Consider the following 25,311-nt stretch of genomic DNA (forward strand, 5'->3'; position numbering starts at 1 on the left):
TTTTTCCCAAACAGGAGCACAGTGGTTCCACTGTCCCATCTATTTTAAATCGGATGCAAACCAATCAGACCCCACCAACATACAACAAAACTAACAAGTTCACTTGTGGCTTTCAGAACATTGTTGATGCTTACGGCATTGGAACTTATCGGGAAATAAATCCAGGTAGATCCACACTTTAAGAAGTAATGATATAACTTTTAGTCGTGGTGTTTCTCCATGTTGACTGTCCTGTGTGAACATTTCTAATATGGTACTTTGCAGCTTTTGGAAGTGGTGAACAAACTTGGGAATCTGCACTGTAGTAAATGTGGAGCTGGTCAAATGCAGTGCACTGGGAGTGTCTTTCTCTTACAGCCCCATATACGATCATTACCTTCCCGTTTCTGTTTGCTGTGATGTTTGGAGATTTTGGACATGGAATCCTGATGACTCTGATTGCTATTTGGATGGTGCTTAGGGAGAGTCGGATTCTGTCGCAGAAAAGTGACAATGAGGTAAGGAGACTCACGCTCAGCTTTGTGTTGAAGACAGAGTTGCGGCTGGATTTACTTGTATCTTCCCCTTTGTTACTCCTTGAAACTGAAGCACACAAGCAGAATGCCAGGTCTGTACGCCACAGACTGAGCAGCATCAGCATCATTTCACAGTAACAGTCAGCTTCTTTGTTTTTCCTTTAAGAAATTTGTAGGAAATTATTTCTTTCAGATGCTTGAAGGAAATTGTTTATTGAGTGCAGTTGGACAGCTAAGCTGCTGTAAATGAATCACCCAAAACCAGACCGGATCATAAAGACCTGCAATCACTGCACAATTCCTACTGTTTGTGCACACAAATGTTGTGTATCTCCATGATTTTTTTTTTTTTTTTTTTTTTTTTTTTTTTTTTTTTTTTTGCTGTTCTAGACAAGTCTGCTTTGCTCAGGGCTTAGATTGATAGGAGATGGATCAGTTAATGTACATGGACAGAGTATGGAGAAAGCTGGATCAGGGTCAGCACTGCTTAATTCCAAAGTGGTGCTGCCAGCTGGGGCTTGCATCACTGCGTGCAGTGCAATTTATCCTCCTCAGCTAATCAGCCTGCTTATCCTCTGCATTCGGGTTCTGTTTTTGCAGAGTTACCTCTTGCACCCTTAACCTCCCCCAAAGTGGATACTGTGCTGTCAGTCCGTGGGCCAGCATTGCTTGTTCTGCTACTGACTGATAGTGCTGTTTTGTTTGTATGAGAGATTTCCCCTGTTCTCACAGACTTTCTTCTCTCCTCTTTCATATTAGATGTTCAACACTGTTTTTAGTGGTCGATACATCATCCTGCTGATGGGACTGTTCTCCACTTACACAGGCCTTATCTATAACGACTGCTTCTCCAAGTCTCTTAATATGTTTGGTTCATCATGGAGCGTCCGGCCGATGTTCTCAAAAGCCAATTGGTCGTGAGTAAATAGTTCTTAAGTGAGTGGAGTGTGACAGTGACAAGTAGGGGATTTATCTTTCACCATTGTCTTACCAACTCAAGAAGACAAAAACTTCTGAACTCAGTTTCAAGTGGAATAGGAAGAGGGGTGCAAATGTGATACCTCTGAAGTTTCAAATCTGTTTGTTTTCAGGAAACTCAAAGATGCACTTTAGCACTTTTCTTATCATTGACATAGCAAGATTCCTGTCCCTCAGTCTTTTCCTTATGACACAGAATAGCAGGTCAAGAGACAGGTTTCTTACTCAGTTGGCAGATCTTTAGAGCTGCATGGGAACCTTAAAGTTCTCTCATTTTGAGATATCCTTGCTCTCACAAGGGAGAATGTTACTAGTTTTAAAAGGAGGTCAATGTTGCTTATGCTAACATTTATATAATCTACTTATACCCAAACAGAGATGAATTGCTTAAGACTACTCCTCTGCTTCAGCTGGACCCTGCTGAAGCAGGAGTGTTTGGTGGACCCTATCCCTTTGGCATTGACCCGGTAAGAACTCTTCCTTCCTCTGCTGTCCTTTAAGGACATCCTGTGTGTAAACACAAAAGGATCTGTCCAGTTCACTGTGAAAGTTTTCCACATCCTAGCAAAACGTGTTTGAAATAGTTGTGAATGATGAAAATGAATCTAGTTCCACAGAGGCAGTAGGTGCAGGATAGAAAGACCTATTCTTGGGACCATGAAAGATTTCTTCCTCACCCTTTCCAACCTGCGTTTTAATCATATCTGCTATGAGACTTAGAAATCACTTCATGAAGTTACTTTTTCTCCTAGTTTGGAGAAAGCCAGTTCTCTCTTTCCATTCAGTCTTGGAAATATAACTTCTGGGTAACAGTCATTTTGTATCTACCTCTTTCAATAATGCTACCCCCATGCTTTTAGGATTTGATAGAAAAATTTGCATGTGTTCCACATCAAAGATGAGGTGGCAGAAAGTCAGAACTTATGTGTAATTTCTCATTGAAATGTATAAACAATTTTTCTGTCAAGATAACAGCCCTCTGTACTCCTTTCCTGCCACTTTTGGCAAAATGAAAATAAGCAAGGTTTGATTCCTGCTCTGGTGGTGGGATCAGCGAGGGCTCTTATCAGAACAGAAAGGTTGTCTGCTGCGTTTTCCTGAGCAGATATCTGTATGACAAACACACACTGGTTAGCTTAAACGGAACATTTCCATTCTTTTCTGTTTTCCTTTTACTCGGTGTTTGGCTGACTCGTTGTTTTTTTTTTCCACAGATCTGGAATATTGCCAACAACAAACTGGCCTTCCTCAATTCATTTAAGATGAAAATGTCTGTGATTCTTGGCATTATCCACATGCTCTTCGGTGTCATGTTGAGTCTTCTCAACCACATGTAAGGGCTTCATTCTGTTTTTCTGATGGGAGAGGAGAGAGTTTCTCTGAGTGTAGTTTGTGTACCGGCTTGAGATGCAGAAACCTCAGACTTTAACCTTCTGATTGAAGGGCATAGCAGTTATTTCTGTCTGTGTATGTATAACTGTACGTATCAAGTAATTAGCTGTGTTTAAGTCCTGGCTCTTACAGAAATGCACAGCCTCTGCAGTTTTGTTACAAAACTGCTTTTTCCTTCTCTTTTAAAGTTTTTGCCCTACATAAGACTAATGCAAACTAAATGTAATTTTAAACTTTCCTCTTTTTATTTTCCTGTAGATATTTTAAGAAGCCACTGAACATATACCTTGGGTTTATTCCAGAGATGATTTTCATGTCCTCACTGTTTGGATACCTTGTTATTCTCATTTTCTACAAATGGACAGCCTATGATGCTCACACATCAAAGGAAGCCCCAAGCCTTTTAATACATTTTATCAATATGTTTTTATTTTCCTATGGTGATACCAGTAACAAGATGCTTTATAGAGGGCAGGTATGTACTGTTGCTTGAATTGTAAGATCAGAGGTGCTTTGTAATATTCGTCTTTGATTGACCTTATAATAGTTGTAAAATCAAGCATTAAGCACTTTGTGAGAGAAGAAATGTGGCATTGTTTCCAAAGCCTGACACTGTGGAATGTGGAAGAAAGACAGAATTTCTGTGTGGAGAATTTATATCAGTCTGAACACGTCAGCTATGGCTCCAGAATACGTGGATCCAAATCAACAGTGAGAAGTCAGTAGGAATATTGCTCTGCACCTGCAATACAGTGCTTCTGAGCTTAGCAGTATGTGCTAATGCTGTTCACAGGATCTTTTGTCATTTTCCCTCATCTGCCTAGTGTCACTGTTACCTGCTGTGTGCAGGCAGTTGTGGCAGCTGCAATCAGGTACCAGGTACAGCACATCTTCCTGGAACAGTGTGTGTGAAGCATCCACATACTCTGGGAATTCAGTCATTCAGTGTTGCTTGAGACTGCCTGAAAGGGTTTGTGTCAACATGGACTGCCACTAAATCATCTGAGGCTTGTTTCTTTTACAGAAAGGACTCCAGTGTTTCCTTGTGGTGGTGGCATTACTGTGCGTGCCGTGGATGCTGGTAGCTAAACCTCTGGTCCTTCGCCACCAGTATTTAAGGAGAAAGCACTTGGTGGGTGACTACCTTGTATATTTTCAATATGAGAACTAATTATAATTGAAAAGCTATGTTTTCCACCTTGTCCTTGGTATGTGGGTTCACACAGTGTTACAGACCTGTAAAGGCTCTCTGCGTACTCCTGGGCATAGAGGCAGGTGGATGTTACTGGAGATGAAGTATTGCTTGCCTGCTTCTCAAACTGGGTCCAGCATCAAACCAGCTTAAAAAACCCTACCTGTTGGTAATGATAAAAACAATAAAACCACCTTGAGCATTGTCAGCTGGTTCAGGAACGCAGTCTTATTTGTTGCTGGATGCACTTCTGGGCCTTTGCTAGGGTGATGATGTAAAAGCAATGAAGTTAGCTTCATTGGCTTACAGACATAACGGCCATCTTTGTTAAAGCACTTTGGATGGTTTAAAAAAGAAGATAGCATAAGTCTATTTCTTTTTTTTTCTTTATGTGAGAGATTATCTCCTGAGGTAATCTCTAGGTTTCCAACTGTATTGTAAAGAGTCTTTCCTATAAAATGCAGGAACTTGGCACGTGTGCACTGGGGATACTTGAAAATTCTCCCTGCATGTATGGCAGATAGCTTTTGGGATGTTAAGTGAGTCAAAGATCAGTTCAGTTAAAGTCACTCCCTCTCCCTTCTCTGACCATCTTTCATCCTCCCATGTCCCCTCCATTCGTCTCCCTTTCTCTTTTTGTTTTCTTCCTCCTCCCTTTCTTTTCTTCCATTCACTATCAGGAAGGGCAGCCCGTGGAGGCCCAGGTCAGCACAGTCCCGAGCGAGCAGGCACTAGAGGCAGCAGCGGCTGCAACAGTGAGTGCATTTAAAAATCACCTGATGGATCTGTATCGAATTAACAAGAGAGCATGAAATGTACCTGAATTTCATAAGTGAATGACTACTGCACCTTTAGGGTGAAAGACACTTTCTCTTGGAAAGAGCAAAAGTTCAGCAAAGTTGATGCATTCTGGAAGAGCTACCAGGCTGCTGGATAATAGTTACATATGCACAGAATGCAGACACACCTCTTGGCAGGAGTGCTGCTGAAATCACAACCTGCAGAGCAGCACAAGAATACCTTGCTGCCACATCCCCCCCAAGTTAAGTTCCCCTTTTTCCTTTTCTTGCATATTTGTTTAAGCTAGATTAGGATTTTTTTCATTGAAGCATTTTTGTTTACATTATGTGTTCCCAAGCATGTTAGTGATGGCCTCCCAACAACATCATAGCAGTAATTACTGGTTTGGGGCATCTGTGCCTGTGTAGGCACTTTGACTTGAAGCTGCTGTAATGTGGTGGTGCACAAATAAGCTACAGGCAACCCTTCAGTGTGAAAGCTTTCTGGGAGAGTGAAGATTGCTGCAGCTCCAGAACTTTATCCCTTCCCCTGCACGTCATATTTCAGATGGGTCTTAGTTCTGAATGCTACCTCTCTAACAAGCTTAAGTCTTTCAAACTATGAAACAATTTGTACTTTGTGACAAAGGTGGTTTGGGGACAACTTAGCTGTTGGCTCTTGTTTCTATTATGAATTTTTAAGTAGCTATACAGGTCAGAAAAGACAGTGCCTCTCTTGTGCATAATTCACCCAACATATTAAGTGCATCCAATAAAAGAAGCTGTGAGTGAAGATGTTTGCTTGAAGTGTGGTTAGAACTGTGAAGTTGTTTGGAGCTTTTGGAGCTGTGTTTAAGTTTGGCTGCAAAGAACAGACAGAAGTTGAGCGTCAGGGAGGAGCTTCAGGGTACAGATTGATGCACACCAGGAATGTAGAAATGGAGAACTGGTACTATTTATCAGTAACTTCTGATATATATATATATATATATATATATATATATATATATATATATATATATATATATATATATTTTTTTTTTTTTTTAAACACAATGAAAATCCTAGTAAAAGCACTGTCTTGCCTGTAAGTGTAGTCTGGCTTTTTTTCATCTTATTTTTATTTTCAGAGCATAAATGATTGCCTGATTTATTTCTTTTGGAAACAGCCTGGCCAGATCTTGAATTCATGTCTGATATTTTGGACAAACATACAGTTCAGCATAAAGCAGAAGTAAGCTTTTAAGAGCAGATCAGCTGAAAGGACAGAACGCTGTGCAGCGATGCTGCTGGCATGCCAGAGCCATGCAGTGTGAGAGCAGACGGCTCTCAGAATCTCAAGTGGTTCATTTTGTCATCCCTAAACTTATAAAGTATTAATGTTGCTACTCAGTCTGTTTACATTCCATGTCACAGATGACCCCAGTACAATCCTGAAGCTGAACGTAGGGATTTTGTGCCCATTTCAAGCATTTCAGTTTGCTTCTCTAGGTAGGCCAGACCCAGAGGTCTTCACGTATGGTCCTTCAGATCAGTCACAAGTATTTGGTGTCTTTGGAACACCTGGAAGGAAGGAAGGAAGGAAGGAGGGAGGAGTCCTGCCGTACAGTGCCACTTGCTGAGCAGAAATCCAGAAATAGTGATATGGCAGTCAGGCCTTCGTAGTGCGGTACACGTTTACAATGCATAAAAGCTCAGCTTGAGAACACAGTCATGGTGAGCAGTTCTCTGCATCCTTTCTTGGTTGTGAGGCTGTATTTGCCTGCCATAAACCTCACATTAACTGTGCAGAGACTGCAGTCATTGGGTGTCTGTTGGAGGGGGTTCAGGCTGGTTTGTGGCTTATTCTTTTCTACTCGGAGCGCAGTGGGTTTATGGCTGCCAGAGGCTGAATGTCAAAACAATGATCTATAAAAGGAACTGCTTGCACAGCGCAGAATTTCCATGTGAGGGAAAGTCTGATTCCCCACGTGTGTTGGTGTGCCCGACATGGCGTGTGTGTGTGTTTGTGTGAGCCACGATGTGACTTGTCTCATCTGCAACAGCACTGGTGTTTCACTCAGATTCTGAGTGCTTACTTCACAGCTGCTGCAGTGCAAAACATTGGTTCACATCAGTTACAGCAAACGTCCTCATGAGATTTGGTGTTTATTTTACTTAGGTTTGCCATTGCTTTATAGAAGTGCATCAAGTATTCATTCAGACTTTTTTTCCCAGTCTTACAGGATTCAGCATCTTTTCCATCCAAACTGAGAAAAGGAATTGTACAGCTGGTTAAACCTGGGCTTTAATATTTTGTCTTCTTCTGTGAGCTGCTGCTGCGCATGGAGTCGTAAGAAGCATCTGCTGTCATAGTAAACCACAACCAACACTTCTTATTCTCTCTTTTTGTTCATGCATTAGGGAACACACAACTTCGGTGGGATCCGGGTGGGCAATGGACCAACAGAGGAGGATGCTGAGATCATCCAACACGATCAGTTATCTACCCATTCTGAGGAGGGGGAGGAGGTAAGCACCTGACCATCCTCTGTCCCAGGTCAATGCACATGGGAACAGAATGTGCTAGTTTGGCTGTATTTCCAAGTTGTTTAAATAGCAACATTCTCAGTGAAGCGTTTTCATAGCAGTAAAGTCCTGCAGTCTTCTGGTCATTCCCAGGACTTCAAGGCGGGGAAAGTATAATTTGCAGGCAAGGGGAAATTCAGTTCTGTTTGTCTTCATTAGAAGGAACCACCATCTCACAGGCTGTGCAGTGAGGGCTGCAGAGTGCTCCCACATGCAACTTAGGCCCTGACTGAAGTGCAGTGCATTTGTGCTATTTGCTTCTCCAGTGTTAGCCAGAATCCGAGGCCATTTTTCTGCAGTAGTGAGATCCTACTTTTTGTATTCGCTCTGACTGCTGGGGTTACATTGGCTGCTTCGCCTTACTGCTGGTAGAGAAGAAAAAGGAGATGATCTCTTTCAATTTGGGAGTCTTTTGCTTCCATGTAGTGCATGTGATTTGTTACTGCTGTACTGTGTCATGTTTAGGAGGGAACAACTGAATGTGTTCATGATTAATGTTGATTGAGACACCGCACTAAATGTGAACTTATGTTTTCAAGCCTACAGAGGATGAGGTGGTAAGAATACAGCCAGCTTTGCTGCATTCATGTGTATCTGGAACGTTTCCCATTGGTGTAAACCACGCACTGAATTGAGCGTTATGTCATGGCATCTTCTTTTCCAAAAGATCCAGCTATTGACATGCTAAAGGCCATCTTTAATCCTTCATACAGTGTCACACCCACTAACAGACCTTTGATTACTTCATTTATTTAGCTTGTTTGTCTTGCCCCCTGTCTGCAGATCTCTTAGTTTACCCAGAAAGCTGTGAAGCCAGAACTCTGAAACTGAAAAGTTTATGCTTTTAAACTTCTAAAGAAGTCTCATTTGCCTTATGTTGTGTCTTTAGTAATTCTGCATTGCAATAAAACACTTAAAGCTGGTATGCTTCCTCCCCCCTCCGAAACTGACTTCCATTCTTAGGACAATACTGGTCATTGCCAATGAGAAAATACAGCAAATCCAGTCCAGTTTTCATATAGTTCAGCAGCTTAACTAACCTGCATTCTTCTGTAAGAAGAGAGGCTCTGTTCTGAGAAACTGCTCACTCATAAATACTTGAACAATTATGAGTAGTAAGTTGGTTTTAGGAACTCTTGTGCAGAATTTATTGCAGGTGTCAGGCAATCAGGTAACCACATGTGTCACGAAAATACAAAGGCCATGAAAGTAGAGTAGCTTTGCAAGAATGATGTTGTCTTAAATGATGCTGAAAGTGGTTCTGTTCTGTGGAAGGTGGACTGTGGTGTACAGTTCCATGTGGAATTGGTGTTATTTCTGTAATCCTCTGAAAAATGTGTAAAACTGCAAATGCTCCAACAGAGTGATCCTGCTGAGCCTTCAGCCCCCAGCAGAGTGATGGACTCTCTCCAGCAGTTGCATGTGGCTGTGAATTGTCATTGTTGAAATATCTATCACATTCCATTAATTGCACACTGGTGTGCAATGTGTGCTGGGAGGTGGCGCTGCTTGCTGGGGCAGTTTTTACTAAAGAACACTGCAGCTCTCACTCTGCAGAGGAAGAATTACACTTCTGACAATTCGTTTAACTTTGCTGCTTAAAATATTTACTGCCCTGTGTATACTGAGGGCAGAACGAGGACATAAATAGCCTGCTGTGCATGCCTGCAGCCCGAGTCGCTCCATGTCTTTAAAATACCACGTTGACTTGACTTACATATGAGCAGTTTCTGAAGTACAGATTAAATCCAAAGCGTATGGGAATGCTTTCACAAGGTGGCCAATAAGAAACTCTCCTTCATGGCGGACTTTCTTGTGATTTCTTAATTATTACTTCAAAAAACAACCAATGCACAGAGACTTAGAACTGTACAGACAGGACTTCCTCAAAACTGCTTTGTGCATTATTTTGCTTTCAAAGAGGATAAGTCCCTGTTTTGCACACCGGCCTTTTGACCAAGGTGCATACACAGTATTGACTTGGAATACTGTCTCTTTTCTTGTAGAAGTACATGCAATTTACCAGTGAATTCATACGAACACCATCTTGTTGCTGTACAGTCTTTTCCTGGCAAAGTCAATGGCAGAATTCAAAATATTTTGATTTTGTACAGTAGGACATGAAAACAATCATTAAAGCTGCAGCAGCGAACTGCCATCCTACAAAACCTTGTGAGACAAGAGAATTTGGTTTCAATTCATAAAACTGACATGCTAACCCAGGAGAAGACAGTTTCAGTGTCTAAGTTCAAACAGATGTCCTTGGTGATAGCACCAGGTAGTGTGCTTGTTCTCCCCTGTCAGCCAGCCCTTCCTGCCTGCACATCTCGCAGCTTCCTTCATTTTCTGTGTTCACTTTGCAGTTTGACTTTGCTGACACTGTGGTGTACCAGGCCATCCACACTATTGAGTACTGCCTGGGGTGCATCTCCAACACTGCGTCCTACTTGAGGCTCTGGGCTCTCAGCTTAGCCCATGCACGTGAGTATTCCTGGAGTGGAAATTGAGCTCAGTGTCACCAATGGACCTGGAATGGTGATATGCAAAGGGCAGCAGTGCAGGTAGCTTCCCTAGAGCTCAGCTCTGCAGTGTCGGGTACTGCTGGAGAAGGGCAGAGCTGGCAGTAATCAGGTGTAAACACCACTGTCTACATGCACAGCACCCTGCTATAACAGGTGCTTCGCTCTGGAAGGAGGGATGGGATTGGAAGTGCTGAATGAAGCAAAGAGCTGCTGACCAGTGGGTCTGCACTGCATGCAGCAGTGGGCAGCCATGTCCTGACATACTTGCCTGCAAAAACTCGTCTCCTCTAAGTTTCCCACTTCATTATGGTGGAAGGTTTTTTCTCGACTTCAGTTTGTGCTGCATAAGAAAACTGCAGCTCTCTCTTCTTGTTGTATGCTCTGAAATGAGTCCTCTCCTCCCTTTTCTCCTGGCAGAGCTCTCGGAGGTGCTCTGGACCATGGTGATCCACACTGGGCTCAGCGTGAGGAGTCTGGCTGGAGGCTTTGGCCTTGTCTTCATTTTTGCTGCTTTTGCTACCCTGACGGTAGCGATTCTCCTGGTCATGGAGGGCCTGTCTGCTTTCCTCCACGCTCTTCGCTTGCACTGGTGAGTTACAGCAATGCTCAGAAACCATGAGCTCACCATGGAAAGGAGGTTGGTGTCACGTGGGCTATCTGGAGAAATGCACATCTTCCAGGAGATTGTGCTGGGTGTTACACAGTGAAAGCGAGGCTATAAAATTGGGGTGGTGGGTAATACTGTGGTGAGATGGGTCATGTTCAGAAGTGCTGGAGGACCACAGCTCTTTCCTAAACGTCCTACAGAAGATGTGTTCTGGCAGCACAAAGTCTTTAATATGGTCAGAGTTTTCACTCTTCTTTCTGATAGTATTCTCTTCTCCTGACCATAGGCATAAACTTTGCTTAGAAATTGTTGGGAGTAGCTGAACTCTAATTAAAAAAATTAAAATAAATTAGACCAGAGCTTTGTGAACAATGGGGTGGGAATGCTGTGCGAGGTGAATGAACATGCTTCTGGCTTCCAGTAGGATTGTTCTTTTGATCTGTCCTTTGGTCTTCTGCCTGGTCCTGTTGCTCCTGGTAGGCAGAGAGGGCAAAGTGAAGTCATGTGAAGTTCAGAGGAACTTTCTGTTTTACTTAAATGGAAGAAAAACTGTTCTGAATGCTTTTTAAAAGCAGTCTCCTAAGTGGGAGAAGGAAATCTGTGCCTTTCAAAAGCAAACAGAAACGCCCTTTTTTGCACTTTCCTCCAGTTTCTTGGGAATGGTAACTTTGTCCCTTTGCCCTCTCTGCTGACAGCCTACTTGGGTGAGCACTGAGATGTTCAGGTGCCTCTCTGTAATGAGGTGAGTGGGGATGGACCAGGAAACGCAGGGCTGGCTGTAGCCATCTTGTGCCGAGGGAGCCCATGTGGGGGCTGTTGCTGAAAATGGCTGCTGGATGGTGCTTCTGTTTTTCCTGGCTTCCAGCCTAGGAATCTTCACACCAGCCACTCGAGGCCTTCTCGCTGGCTGGTGTTTCCTCATCCTCATACTGCCGTCACGGTTGCATCAGTGTGAAAGGAGTTCTGCACACCCTGCCCAGTACTGCTAACAGTCCAAGAAGAGCAGAGTGAGCAGCACTGACTGTATGTGGTGTCCCTGGTCCTTGGTGTGTGCAAATTCATAGATTTTAAAGGTCTTGTTTGTTTGGTGTCTGGTGCTTGGTGAAACATTTCTGCATAACAGTAGGTAAACGTCTCAGAATGCCCTCCCTTGGCAGACTGTCACCCCTTTTACTCAAAGGAATGGCCTCAGTTAGGAAAGTGTTTTCTTGGTTTGTTGGTTTTGTGGGTTTTTTTTATTATTTTTTTTCTGGGGGTACCAATTTTGTGTTAATAATCACAGACTGCACTTAAGGATACTGCTCACAAAGCACCTGAATCAAGTGTGAGTGAGAGGTTACAGCTCAGCAAAGAGAGCTTTTCACATTGTCTGTTTGTAAAATGTGATTAAAATGATCTGGAAATGTGTAAAGGGAAGACAGATGCATGAATGGCAAGCAAAGAGGAAAGAAACAGCTGAGCAATAGCACTGAGCACACAAGTCACGGGTGCTATGCAGAGCACAGCAGGGCCTTGTTGGGAGCTGCAGAACTGAGGCTCTTCAGTCATATTTTTCCTGAACATGTTTCAAACTTGTAAAACCTTAAATTACATTCTCTAAGATAGAAGTTGCTCAAGTTCAGTCTCTGAAAAGCACAATCTGAAGGCAGTACTTCAGACTGAATGTGATGTGCTGGGGTTGTTTTGCGTTTGTTTGGATTTCCATTATCAGTGGAATGAAGAGTGCACCTGCAGTTGTTCAAAACAACATGCTGTTAACATTCCTTTTTGTTTCCAAACGTGAAGTTGGTGAACTTCCAATGGTATGTGTTCCTTTCTTAGAAGGAAGGTGGGGGTGGGGACAAAATAAAACTGTCCTGGGTGGAGCAGATCGGATTTTGTGACTCTGGGACAGGAGTCACCTATCTGGAATTCTGAAGGTGTGGGTGGTTCAGCCTTCCTGGAAAGGGGGGAATCATTTAGCACGTCTCCTGTGTGAGAACAGATTCTGCCAAGCGTCCTACTTATCAGGGCTGGTTGAGGAAGACTTGCTGTGTGCTTTTGCAGAAAGCATGCATTCCTTCTGCAGGCTGGGTTCTTCTGGGGCATTCTAGGGTGGAGAAAGCACTCAAAGTGCTGCCAAGATTGCAATTCCATATCAGTTCTGCTGGAGCCTGGTAGCTGCCTGAGCTATTCCTTTCATTGCAACATCGCTGTGCTGAAATATAATGCTGTGTTTGCTATTTTTTGGTTATCTAGTTTGACATTGCTGTTGATGTTAATGTATCTTTTTTAAAATCGTATTTGTCTTTTAAAAAATCTTTAAAATTTAATTGAGCAAACACAGACTTTGTCCAAAGGGGGAAGATTGTAACTGGATGCAAAGCAGGCTCCCAACAATATGGGTTGATGCAGAAATATGGTTTCAGTGCAGCCATCTTCCAGCGTAAAGCAGCATTTTGGGCTCAGCTTTAGGCCTGATTTGGACTTGCCTGGGAGGTGTGTGTGCTTCTTGTGGGCTTGAGACAAGCATAAGCGTGCTTTTTCTTTACCATGTGTTGCCTGAGCTGTTTGCCCCTAATTTATACACTGAAAGGATGAGCTCAGTCTTTTAGAGGCAGTGACACAGACCCAAGACATCTCCCCTGGGCGCAGCTAGAGGAAGGCAGCCTCTTCTGTTCCGAATGGCAGAAAGTGCTGTGGGTTTGTGCAACGTCAGCAGAGCAGATTTCAGGTACAACAAATGTGGTCAGCCTCAGACAGCCATGCGAAATAAATAAAGAGCTGCAGTTCTGTGGTGCCCTGCCTGGCTGCTCCCAGCTGTAAGCTGACCTTGCCCTGTGTGGGCAGTGCCTGTAGCCCCCAGGGGTGGTACTTTCTGAAGGCATGGGTGTGCTGGGGCCGTGTCCTGCTCACAGCCCAACTCCCCACCCACCTGCCACAATTTTAGTTATTTTTCTCTCTAAAGGTCAGGAGTCCGGTTTGTCTTCTGTGCAACCATAATGGCATCCTGCTGCTTATCTCCTTTTGTAGGACAGAGTGACCCATGGTGTGTGAACCTGCTGCCATCTGGGGAAGGCTGTGCACAGCACCCCCATCTCTTGGTGCCTGCAGGGTGTCTGCCTTCGGAGCCACTGCTGGCCTCACGCGTCAGCACTCCGCTAAGAATCCAAACACCACGCAGGAGTTCACCCTTGTACCAAACAGAAGTTGGGCTTCCTGCCCAACAGACGTCTCTCTCCCCAGTTGCTTTGCACTGGGGCTGTGAGCTGCCTGGTTTTCCAAACAGTTTGGGAATTCTGTGACTGTCTGTTGGAAAATCCATGCAATTGCAGTCTGACAAGCACTCAACTACAAAAAAATCTGAAGAGAGGAGGTGTTTTTTCTTTAATGCAAAGTGCTAGACAGCATTGTCTGCTTACTGACAGAGCAGGGCTGTCCAGTAAGGTCTTTTGCAGAACTTGATCAATGTTGAGAGTTCAGCAGCAGAGGTAGCACACAGACAGCGAGCGTTCCTGGAAACAGCAGTTTGATTCCAAAAAGGTACCTCAGGTTCTGGGTGTTCCTCTGCACAATTGCAGGAAAAGCACACAGACGTTTCAGCTGTGGCATTTAGTTAAACCTTCCCAGTAGTTCTCCAACCTCCCAGCAGCCGCTCCTTGAGTTTCAGGCATCCAGCCGAGGTCAGCTGCAGCTCAGTCTGTCCCAAAGGCACTTTCAGATGTCAGGGTCAGCTGGGACAGTTCATCACTGGGGTTAAAATCGCATTCACGGTGGGTTCTGTGTGAGTCAGATAGCCAACCTGCCTCGTTTCCCTTTGCTGACGGAGTCGCTCCTGAGTCACAGAGCACTTATGGAGATTGCTGAGGTTCCTGAAAACTGGTGCCTGTTGGCAGGGAGCCCTCCCTCCCACACGGAAAGTCCTGCTCATCCCAGGGATTCCTCTGCAGGGAGCTCTGAGCTCATCTGCACCAACAGGTGGCAGAACGTACCGAGGAAAACGTGAAGGTTTCAGACCTGGGCTCTGCTGAGGAACCACTTTTTGCCCTGAAATGTCAGATTTTACCTTGATCCTCAATTTGGGAAAAAAAAAACAAAACTGAAATGAGTCTTTTTCCACTTATTCTGATTAGTGTTTCCAGTGGCTGTGCCAGCTGCTGTCTCCTGATTGCTGCAGATGTGGTGTTTCAGTGGACCACGCAATGGAAAGTTTTCCTCACGAGGCTCATGAAACACTGCGCCTGTTTTCATTGTGCCCCACGGGATCCTTCCTTCTTCCCCTATTTGGCTGCTCCTGACCAGTGGATGGATCTCTAGAATAGTTCTTTTTTTAAACTGAGTTCCTGGGGGCAGTGGGCAAACCGGGCTCAGCTGTGTTCCCCATCAGAAGAGGGCACACTGTGAGCTCAGGAGTTGTGTGGTTTAACCACATGCATTCAGTAAACAGACAGCAGTCACTGGTGGTGGAAGTCAGCACAGCGTCATGAGACCGAGTGCTGATGCAGCCGAAACAGCCCTTTGGTAGCGGGGCCTTGCAGTGAGCGCTGCGTGCTGCTCCGGGAGGGGGTCAGGGAGTCCTTCCTGCTTCTGCTGCTCGTTGCATTGCCCGTGGGTGGGAGCGGAGTGCTGCAGCATTCTGCTGTGCTCCAGAAACATCGGAGTGGCTTTTGTGCCAATGGAAGAGCTACGCTATAATAGTACTCTTTAAAGTCAACAAACTCTTCATAATCAACAAACAGCTACTTGCTAATCTCCACCTCCTGGGAGAGACCTGCCTTCCTAACAGCGATTGCCTCCCTTCTCTTGCAGGATCGAGTTCCAGAACAAGTTCTACACGGGAACGGGCTTCAAGTTCCTGCCGTTCTCCTTTGACCCCATCCGCGAGGGGAAGTTTGACGATTAGCCTCCCCTGTGCTTTGTGTCCCGGCTGTGTCCCCGTAGTGAATGTAACTTATTGCAGCAGTCTGAGTGTTACCGTGAAGTCTGGGAGCCGCGAGCTTTGACACCCCCTGGTTACGGAGCGATGCGCGATGAAAGAAACTTCTTCCTTAAGTTGCCGCTGCCGCGGGTCGCTGCGCTGTGGCTGTGCTGCCGTGCTGTGAATTCCCTGCCAGCTCCGCGGGGTGCCGTGGGAATAGCGCAGCTGCGGCGGAGCGGGCGTTGGAGCACGTGGAGCGGAGGGCGCGGTGCCTCCAACCCGCACGAAGCTTCCGGCTCGGGAAAGAGGAGGCGGAGGGTTTGGGGTGCGGTTCCTCCGCGTCTTCCCGAAGGAGGGCAGCGGAGCCGCACGGAGCGCTTCTCCCCGGCCGGCGCTTCCACGCCTGCGTTGTTTCCGGCTGGGAGGAGCGGCTGCGGGGCGGCTCCGCGGGGCGCTGAGGGTCTCCATGGCAAAGCAGCTCCCATCCGCTTTTTCTCCTGTGCCAGTTGTGGGTCAGCTCCTGCCCTTCTCAGCCCGGCGAGGTGCAGTGCCGTGTGTTGTGTCGTGCCGTGTCGTGTCGTACCGTGTTGTGCTGTGTGTAACTGTCAGTTGTAGTTGTTGCGGTATTGTGTGTGAACAGAGTAGAACAGTAACACAGATCCCCCCAGCCTGGAATCGGGCTGGAAGCCGTGGAAGAGGTGCACGCATCCCCTGCAGCGCTGTCTGTGCGTGTGTGTGTGGAGCGTCGTTGCGATGCACGGGGACAGCGATGGGGTGATGGGCGGTGGGGGCTGCAGAATGAGACCTCCCCCCGCCGCGTGGCTGGGAATCACTGTATGCATTAATCGAGGTCGCCGTGCATTAAAGGCGCTGCACTGCACTGCAGGCTTTGGTCTCTTTTTGCTCCCGGGAGTCTGACCGGCGCTGGGGGTCGCGCGGCCGTTCATCCGGACCGTAACCGTGGGGCTGCGGTCTCATAGCGCCCCCCTCCGGCCGGGAGGGGAGGTCGCCATGCCCCGCCCACGGCCGTGGCCACGCCTCCGTTCTGCCCCACCCGAATCGGTCCCTCCCACCTCCCGTCGTTGATTGGCTCTTGGTGGCCCCGCCCCCTCCACCGGCGGCGCGGATTGGCGGAGCTCGGCACGGCCCGAAGCGAGCGACGCGGCAATGGCGGTCCCGCTGCGGATGGCGGCGGTGGCGGCGGTGCTGGCGGCGGCGCGGGCTCCGCTGCCCCCGGAGCTGCGGGGACCGGCGGGGGACGCGCGGCAGGAGGCGGCGGTGCGGGCGCTGGCGCGGCGCCTGCTGGGCTCCAGGGCAGCCGCCGTGGCGCTGTCGGTGGACGCGGCGTTGGCGGCGGGCGGGCCTGACGTGTATCGGCTGCGCTCCCCGCCCGGCAGCACCGTGGCTGTGGCCGTGACGGGCTCCAGCGGCGTGGCGGCCGCCGCCGGCCTCTACCGGTACCTGCGGGACTTCTGCGGCTGCCACCTCTCGTGGTCCGCGGCGCAGCTCCGCCTGCCCGACCCTCTGCCGCGGTTACAGACCGAGATCCGCGCCGCCACCCCCAACAGGTACCGGCGGGGCACCCCGAAGCTGCGCTGAGCCGTGGGGGTCCGGGCGGCCCCACCGGCACTCCAGCCTCCCCCCCCCCCCTCCCCCCCCCCCCCGGTTCTCGGGCTCCGGGGGTCCTCCCGGCCCCACGTCCGCGTCGCGGTCCCGGAGTGGCACCGCGCACCCCCCGTCAGCGCAGCACGGAGCGCTCAGCGTCCCGCCCCCCCCTCAGGTACCGCTACTACCAGAACGTCTGCGCCCAGAGCTACTCGTACGTCTGGTGGGGCTGGGAGCGCTGGGAGCGCGAGATCGACTGGATGGCGCTGAGCGGCATCAACGCGGCGCCCGCCTTCGCGGGGCAGGAGGCGCTGTGGCAGCGGGTGGGTGCCGTGCGGGGCGGGGGGGCGCAGCGCGCGGTGCGGGGCTGACCCGGGGCCGTGCAGGTTTATCGCGCGCTGGGGCTGAACCAGACTGAGATCGACGCGCACTTCACGGGGCCGGCGTTCCTGGCGTGGAACCGTATGGGGAACCTGCACAGCTGGGCCGGGCCGCTGCCGCGTGCGTGGCATCTCCAGCAGCTGTACCTGCAGGTACAGACGGGCGGGGTTGGGGGGGGGGGGCGAGGGGAGGGGACGATCCCTGCCCTGGGGTTTCCCGGCCCCGTTCAGGGCGTGGGGCTCCTCTCCCGGCTCTCTCCCCCTCAGTACCGGATCGTGGAGCGGATGCGTTCGCTGGGGATGATCACAGTGCTGCCGGCCTTCGCAGGCCACGTTCCACCGGGGGTTCTGCGGTGAGCACGACTGTGGGCGGCTGCTCGGAGTCGCAGCCCTGCGCCCTTCAGGGCCCCGCCTGCATCCCCCTGGGAGGCCCCCGGGCCTCGCCCTGCCGCCAACCCCCATCCCCGTCCCCGCTCAGGGTCTTCCCGCGCATCAACGCCACGCGCCTTGGGAACTGGAGCCACTTTGACTGCACGCTGTCCTGTGCCTACCTGCTGTCCCCCGAGGAGCCCATGTTCCAGGTGATCGGGATGCTCTTCCTGAAGGAGCTGATCAAGGAATTCGGCACTGACCACATCTACAGCGCCGACACCTTCAACGAGATGAGCCCGCTGTCCTCTGACCCCGCATACCTGGCGGGCATCAGCAACGCCGTCTTCAGGGCCATGACGGGAGGTGGGTCGCTGCGGGGCCGCGCTGTGCACACCTGAGGCCCCGCACCCCCACCACGGCCGGCCGTGGGGCCGTGGCTGCTGTGCTCACTTTGCTCTCTGCCCGCAGCGGATCCCGAGGCGCAGTGGCTGATGCAGGGGTGGCTCTTCCAGCACCAGCCGGACTTCTGGCAGCCGCCGCAGGTGCAGGCGGTGCTGCGTGCCGTGCCCCTGGGCCGCATGATCGTCCTCGACCTCTTCGCTGAGTCCAAACCTGTGTATGAGTGGACCGAGTCCTTCTACGGGCAGCCCTTCATTTGGTGCATGCTGCACAACTTTGGCGGCAACCACGGCCTCTTCGGTGCTGTGGAGGCCATCAATCGCGGCCCTTTTGTGGCACGGCGCTTCCCCAACTCCACCATGGTGGGCACGGGGCTGGTGCCCGAGGGCATCGAGCAGAACGACATGGTGTACGAGCTGATGAACGAGCTGGGCTGGCGCCACGAGCCCCTCGACCTCCCTGTGTGGGTGTCCCGCTATGCCCAGCGCCGCTACGGGGCCCCCGACGCCGCCGCCGGTGCCGCGTGGCAGCTGCTGCTGCGCAGCGTCTACAACTGCAGCGGTGCCTGCGTCAACCACAACCGCAGCCCGCTGGTGCGCCGCCCGTCTCTGCACATGGACACGCAGCTCTGGTACAATGCCAGCGACGTCTACGAGGCCTGGAGGCTGCTGCTGAGCGCCGGCGCCGCGCTGGGCTCCAGCCCGGCCTTCCGCTATGACCTGGCTGACGTGACGCGGCAGGCGGTGCAGCAGTTGGTGGCCGATTACTACCAGCGCATCCGCGACTCCTTCCAGCGCCGCGCGCTGCCCGAGCTGCTGGCGGCCGGCGGCGTTCTGCTGTACGATCTGCTGCCAGAGCTGGACGCGCTGCTGGGCTCCCAGCGCCTCTTCCTGCTGGGCCGACTGCTGCAGTCCGCCCGCGCCGCCGCCACCAGCGAGCGCGAGGCCGAGCAGTACGAGCGCAACGCCCGCAACCAGGTGACGCTGTGGGGGCCCAGCGGGAACATTCTGGACTACGCCAACAAGCAGCTGGCGGGGCTGGTGCTGGATTATTATGGGGTGCGCTGGAGCCTCTTTGTCTCTCTGCTGGTGGAGAGCCTGAACACGGGCAGCCCCTTCCACCAGGAGCAGTTCAACCAGGCTGTCTTCCAGGTGGAGAGGGGGTTTGTCTACAATGAGAAGCGCTACCCTGCAACGCCCGTTGGTGACACGCTGGAGATCACCAGGAAGATCTTCCTCAAGTATTACCCCAGTGCCACGCAGCGTGGCCGGGACGGGCCCCCGTGATGCGGGGTTGTGCCGCTCAGAGCCCCCCCGGGAGGAGGGCAGAGCCCCCACAGCTCCACACCTGAGTGCTGCATCCCCATGACGCCTGAATGAAGGCGCTGAGCACCAGCAGGAGCGGACAGCATCCCAGAGGATGGAAATTGCCCCAGAGGCTGCTGCAGCCCAGAGACCTGCTTGGTCCTGCCAGCACCCAGCCTGCCCCGAGCTGGGCTGCCCACAGAGCGTGGAGGCACAGGAGTGGGGCTCTGCTGCCCCACTGGAAGCTGGGCAATGCCCGGGCAGGGGCTGGCGAAGGCAGGGGCAGTGAAGTGTGGGTCCCCAAGGCAGCTCTGGGAGGACTGTGGTGCTCCAAGGGCAGCCTCAGCTACACACAGTGCCTTTGTATTGAAAGAGACTCTGCCAGGCTCCCCATGGCGGGGTTTTCTCTGCCTTTTCTTCCCAGTGCTGGCAATCAGCACGAGGGGCTATTAAAGCCCTGGGCGCTCGGTGCCATTGGGCTCCTCTGTGTCTGCCTCTGCTGCTCTTCAGCACGCAGTTTGTTTCTAACGAGCTGAAGGGAGCAGCTCATGACCCACAAAGAGGGAACGTGGGTGGTGCACAGGGAAAAAGTACCATGGGATGCGGGGCAGCTTGGGGCTGTCCCGGGCTGGTGCAGGGCTGGGGGGATTGTGGCAGCAGCACGGGGTCCTTATCGCCTCAGCTGCAGGTGGAGGGCCTTGAGATAAGCGGGCAGACACAACACGGCGGGTGGGTGGGAGGGAGCCCAGCCTTTAAAAACCGCACAGCCCCGAGTCCAGCAGTCAGCCATGGAGGGAACGGCGGTGCCGGTGGAGAAGACCACGGTGCTGATCACCGGCTGCTCCTCGGGCATCGGGCTGGGGCTGGCGGTGCGGTTGGCGGCTGACGCTGCCCGCAGGTTCAAAGGTAAAGGGGTGACGCCCGGGGGGGGTCCCAACGCTGCAGGGTGCAGCACGGCCACACTCTCTCCACAGTGTTCGCCACTATGCGTGACCTGGCCAAGGGCGAGCAGCTGCTGGAACGCCTGGGGGGGCCGCTGCCCCGACACACTGGAGCTGCTGCAGCTGGACGTCACCGACCCGCGCTCGCTGGCTGCGGCCGTGCGCTGCATGCGGGGGGCGGCACCCGGACGTGTTGGGTACGGCCATCCCCCGGCGCTCGGCGTCTTCCCCAGGGCACAGCCAGGAGTGGGTGCCAATATGGGGATGGGCCTGGGTGGCCCTGCAGCCGTGGGGATGGGTGTTTTGGGGCCCAGAGGAAAAGATCGGGGCTGGGTTCCCGCGTCCCCGGATCCAAGCAGTGCTGGGGGTGCGCAACAATCGCTCACTGGCGCTGTACCCCACAGTGTGCAACGCGGGGGTGGGTTTGATGGCCCCCCTGGAGATGTGCTCGGAGCAGGCCATGAGAGCAGTGTTTGAGGTGAACGTATTCGGCACCGCACGCACCATTCAGGCCTTCCTGCCCGCCATGAAGCGCCACCGTGCCGGGCGCATCCTCGTGTCCAGCAGTGTCGGGGGGCTGCAAGGTGGGCACGGGGCCTCCCGCGGGGCTGCAGGGGGAGAGACGCAGCTCTCAGCCACCGCTCTGCCCCAGGGCTGCCCTTCAACGCCGTGTACTGCGCCAGCAAGTTCGCGCTGGAGGGGCTGTGCGAGAGCCTGGCCATCGTTCTGCGGCCCTTCAACATCCAGTGAGCGCCGTGGGGTGAGGTGTGGGACCCACGGTGGGGTGTGAGTCCAGGGGGGCTGCTTTCCCGTAGCATGACGCTGGTGGAGTGCGGCCCGGTGCACACCGCCTTCATGGACAACGCGTGGCGCGCCGACCCGGACGGCCGCGAGCTGCGGGCGCTGGACGCCGAGACGCAGCAGCTCTACCGCCGCTACCTGCAGCACTGCACGCAGCTGTTCCTCGACGCCGCCCAGGAGGTGGACGAGGTCCTGCAGGTCCGCGGGGCGGGGCCGGGCGGGGCTGTGGGGCGCACAGCGGGCGCTGAGAGCTGAGCGGTGCCCCCGCGCAGGTGTTCTTGGAGGCCATCGCCGCCCCGCGACCGCCGCTGCGCTGCATCACCGCGCGGCTCCCGGCCCCGCTGGCGCGGCTGAGGCCGGGCGGTCCCGACGGCGCCGACTACGTGCGGGCCATGCACGACTTCGTCTTCGGCCCCGGTGAAGCCGCCGAGGAGCAGCCGTGAGCGCGGCCCCGGCAATAAAACCTCGTGCCCGCGGCTCCGGTCCGGCCTCTTGCTGAGGGACGGGGATTGGGCACGGGAGGACGGCACCGGAACCGGGGGGGGGGGGGGCACATTGGAGCTGTCGAACGAACGCTACCGGACGCGGCGCCCTGCAATCCTCCCCCCCCACCTCTGCAGCGGCCACACCGCTCCCGGCTACACAGCCCGGCGCAGCGCGACGGGGGCGGGGCGGTGGGAGGGGCCGTGACGCGTTCGGGGTCGGTGCGATCTTCCGGCGGGGCGATGGCGCCGTTCCCGTCGGGGCTGTTGGTGCTGACGGCCCCGCTGGGCGCGTTACCGCGGCGGGCGGCGGCGGCGCTGGCGGAGGCGGCGGGGGTGGTGACGGGGCCGCTCTACGTGCACCTGCAGCCGGGGCTGCGCCTGGACGGCCCCGCGCCGCGCCCCGCCGCCCCCCCGCCCGCCGCCGCTCTGCTCCGCGCTTTGGCCGCGCTGTACGCGGCGGCGGCGGCGCATCGGGGGTTGGACGTGCGGGTGTTGCTGGGCCACGGACACCGCCTGGCGCGGCCGCCCCGCGTGCTGCTGGCCGACGGCGGAGCGGGCGACGCGGGGCCGGTGCGGGTGGCGCTGCGGGAGTTGGCCGCCGCCGCCTACGGCTGCCCGCCCGGGCTGCCCGCGCTGCTGCTGAGCGGCACCGACGGCCCCGAGGCGCTGCCCGACGGCTCTGGCGCGGAGCTGCCCGCGTACCCCGACGTGGCGGTCGGCGGCACCTTCGATCGGCTGCACGGCGCCCACCGGCTGCTGCTCAGCGCCTGCTGCCTGCTGGCACGGCGGCGGCTGCTGGTCGGGGTGGCCGACGGGGAGCTGCTGCGCCGTGAGTGCCGGGGGAAGCGGGGCCGGGGTGGGCGCGGTGGAGAGAGGGTAATGCCTGTCGCGGTGGTGTGGATGGGCACAGCGCTGTGCTCGTGGGAAGCGGGATGGGATGCAGTGGGGGCTGAGGGTCTCCCCCGGGCTGGGATCTGGGAAAGCGTCCGGGTAGCTCAGAGTGCTCGGGGACTGCAGGTGGGGGAGGATGCGGGTCAGCACTGGTGGTGGGCACTGCTTGTGGGGGCAGCCCAGGCCCTGCAGCTGCTGTCCCTCCCCACAGCCCAGGGCCCTGCAGACAGGGTGCTGGTGGTGGTGGTGGGGGGGGAGCACCACTGGAGGGTTCCTACCGTACAACCGTCTGCTGTGCCGCTCTCGCTGTTCCATCGCTGTCTGATGTTGCAGACAAAGTCCTACGGGAGCTGATAGAGCCCTACGAACTGCGGGCGGCCAAACTGCGTGAGTTCCTCCTGGATGTACAGCCCTCGGTGCTGTATGACATCGTGCCTCTGGGCGACCCCTACGGCCCCGCAATCACAGACCCGGAGCTGCGCTGCATCGTTGTCAGCTCGGAGACGCGCAGGGGCGGGGAGGCCGTGAACAAGAAGAGGATCGAGAACGTAACTGGAGGGGCTGAGACCTCTGGGCCCCATGGTTGTGTTTGGGGGGCTCAGTGATGTCCCCTCCCGGCAGGGCCTCGCCGCGCTGGAGCTCTTTGAGATCGAGCTGATGGAGGACCCCCAGCATGGCCTCAATGAGGAGGAGAAGATCAGCTCCTCCAGCCTGAGACAGCGGCTGCTTGGCACGCTGCTGCAGCCCCCACGGGTAAGAGAAGCCTGCTGTAGGCTGGGAGCTGCAGGACCGGCGCCCGTCTGACCCTTCCTTCCCCAGGACAGCCCCACGCTCCCCCCCCACCCCTACATCATCGGTCTGACCGGGGGCAGTGGGAGCGGAAAGACCTCCATCGCCCACCGCCTGGAGCAGATGGGAGCATTCCTCATTGACGCCGACGCGCTGGGCCACGCCGCGTACCTGCCTGGCAGCCCGGCCCACGGGCGCGTGGTGGCTGCATTTGGGGCAGGTGGGGCTGGTGAGCGGTGCCGGGAGGTGCCGTGGAGGTGTGAGTTGGTTCTTTCTGCTCCCAAACCGACTCCCTCTGTCTTACAGAGATCTTGAACAAAGATGGGACGATTAACAGGAAGGTCCTCGGGGCAAAAGTGTTTGGAGACCAGGTACAAGCAGCACAGGGCATGTCAATATTTAACCTCCCGAGCAGAGAACTCTGTGCTGGGCTTTGATTTTCAGCCCTTTGAGCTGGTGCCACGTTCCTGCTGCAGTGGCATCCAGCAGATCAGCAGCCATGCAGAATGCACAGTCCAGGCAGCAGCTGCCGTTGCTCCCCCAGCCGTGGCCCCCTCCGTCCATCCAAACGGACCCCCGGGACCTCTGGGAGGACCCCTGACACCACTGTGGTTCCTTTGCAGGAGCGACTGAAGAGCCTCACAGACATTGTATGGCCGGAGATCGCGCGGATGGTCCGGGAGCGGATCGCAGAGGCGGGAGCTGAAGGTGACCGGGTGGCTCTGCGGAGCACAGCGGGCGCTGGGTGCACTGTGCTGTGCCGCTCTGGGCAGCACTGGGAGTGTTTTCCATGCTCAGAGCTGCTCTCTGCTGGGGACCTGCTGCGTTTCTGAGCAGATCCCGGCGTGCAGCTGGGACAGATGTAACTCAAACTTCCTGTTCTGAAGCGGGGTGGACATCACTTTCTTTCTCCTAAGCTACTCTACATCCCTTTTTGGTTCGGTGCCCCTTAGCGAGCGTGGTGTGTGCAGAATCATTTTCTTTGCTGGAAGCTCAATGGGCATTTCGCTGCGGGCGTCGCCTGTGTCGCAGCGGGCATCTGCACACATCGGGCACGGAGCCACTGCCTGCCGCTGCCCCTCCCCGTGAGGTTCTGTGGCACAGCAGCGGGCTCCGTTTGCTGCCGGCCCGCAGGACGGCGTGACCGCGAGTGGCTGCGTCGGCCCCCAGGGAGCGCCCGCGCTGCCCCGTAGTCGCCAGTTGATGAGGAATGGCCTCGTTCCGTAGGAAAGGCTGTGGTCGTGCTGGATGCCGCTGTGCTGCTGGAGGCCGGCTGGCAGGAGATGGTGCACGAGGTGTGGGCGGCCATCATCCCTGAGGAGGAGGTGGGTGACGCCCGTTGGCTGCCTCTGCGCGCACGGCCGTCCCCGTGAGCCCCCCCGTGTCCCCTTCGTGGTCCCCGCAGGCCGTGAAGCGCATCGTGAGGAGGGACGGGCTGAGCGAGGAGGCTGCCCGCAGCCGGCTGCGGAGTCAGATGAGCGACAGCCAGAGGGTGCGGCAGGCGCAGGTGGTGCTGTGCACGCTCTGGGAGCCGGAGGTCACCCGCAGGCAGGTGAGCCGCGGGCCGCTTCTGACCGCCCGGGCTGAGGGCGGTGCGGCCGGCACGGGGAGCGGGGCGGGGGGGGGGGGAGGAGGGGGGGGGACGGGAGTCGGCAGCGGGGCTGCCGCGGATTGGAAATGCGGCGCAGGAGGGGCGGGCGGCGCTGAGCTCCGCGCGCGGCGCTGCTGACGGCGGTTCGTTGGCAGGTGGAGAAGGCGTGGGAGCTCCTGCAGCAGCGCCTGAGCCGCGCGCCCGCGGGGGCCGCCGTCCACCTGAGCGCCGCGTGGCGCCCGAGGGCCGCCGGGACGGGGGAAGAGCCCCCCTGAATCGGGCGCGGAGCGCTGCCCGCTGCGC

At 54.0% G+C, this 25,311-nt stretch overlaps 3 protein-coding genes across 17 annotated transcripts in view; all 3 read left to right on the forward strand.

The window, feature by feature from the left end:
• Window positions 1-16,330, forward strand: part of ATP6V0A1 (ATPase H+ transporting V0 subunit a1) — a 28,111-nt gene extending 11,781 nt beyond the window's left edge. For 2 of the 15 annotated variants that reach the window (XM_015299582.4, XM_015299584.4), the window contains exons 11-23: window positions 15-165; window positions 358-497; window positions 1,275-1,432; window positions 1,870-1,960; window positions 2,708-2,826; window positions 3,144-3,360; window positions 3,910-4,017; window positions 4,758-4,832; window positions 7,260-7,367; window positions 7,964-7,981; window positions 9,788-9,905; window positions 10,364-10,535; window positions 15,342-16,330. In XM_015299582.4, the coding sequence (XP_015155068.1) occupies window positions 15-165; window positions 358-497; window positions 1,275-1,432; window positions 1,870-1,960; window positions 2,708-2,826; window positions 3,144-3,360; window positions 3,910-4,017; window positions 4,758-4,832; window positions 7,260-7,367; window positions 7,964-7,981; window positions 9,788-9,905; window positions 10,364-10,535; window positions 15,342-15,435 (1,569 nt within the window). In that variant the 3' untranslated portion in view covers window positions 15,436-16,330. 15 annotated transcript variants of the gene reach the window in all.
• Window positions 16,331-16,604: 274 nt separating this feature from the next.
• NAGLU (N-acetylglucosaminidase, alpha) lies at window positions 16,605-19,984 on the forward strand. Its single transcript, XM_015299639.4, has 6 exons — window positions 16,605-17,018; window positions 17,231-17,378; window positions 17,442-17,588; window positions 17,703-17,788; window positions 17,914-18,170; window positions 18,276-19,984. Exons 1-6 carry the CDS (start codon window positions 16,618-16,620, stop codon window positions 19,490-19,492), a joined length of 2,256 nt encoding a protein of 751 aa, XP_015155125.2. The 5' UTR covers window positions 16,605-16,617; the 3' UTR covers window positions 19,493-19,984.
• Window positions 19,985-20,289: 305 nt separating this feature from the next.
• HSD17B1 (hydroxysteroid 17-beta dehydrogenase 1) lies at window positions 20,290-21,728 on the forward strand. Its single transcript, NM_204837.1, is given in 8 exon segments — window positions 20,290-20,416; window positions 20,485-20,542; window positions 20,544-20,628; window positions 20,630-20,648; window positions 20,856-21,035; window positions 21,104-21,197; window positions 21,267-21,450; window positions 21,525-21,728. Coding segments are annotated over 8 exon segments (909 nt in total). The 5' UTR covers window positions 20,290-20,298; the 3' UTR covers window positions 21,696-21,728.
• The last annotated feature ends 3,583 nt before the right edge of the window (window positions 21,729-25,311 follow it).

This window comes from Gallus gallus, chromosome 27 (assembly GCF_016699485.2).
Source record: "Gallus gallus isolate bGalGal1 chromosome 27, bGalGal1.mat.broiler.GRCg7b, whole genome shotgun sequence".
NCBI lineage: Eukaryota > Metazoa > Chordata > Aves > Galliformes > Phasianidae > Gallus > Gallus gallus.

What these genes read in the sequence shown, in the direction of transcription:
- NAGLU (XM_015299639.4), top strand. Translation starts at nt 16,618, where the DNA reads ATGGCGGTCCCGCTGCGGATGGCGGCGGTGGCGGCGGTGCTGGCGGCG. An exon ending in CGCGCCGCCACCCCCAACAG is followed by an intron (nt 17,019 to 17,230) that starts GTACCGGCGGGG and finishes CCCCCCCCTCAG; the next exon opens with GTACCGCTACTACCAGAACG. An exon ending in CTTCAGGGCCATGACGGGAG is followed by an intron (nt 18,171 to 18,275) that starts GTGGGTCGCTGC and finishes CTCTGCCCGCAG; the next exon opens with CGGATCCCGAGGCGCAGTGG.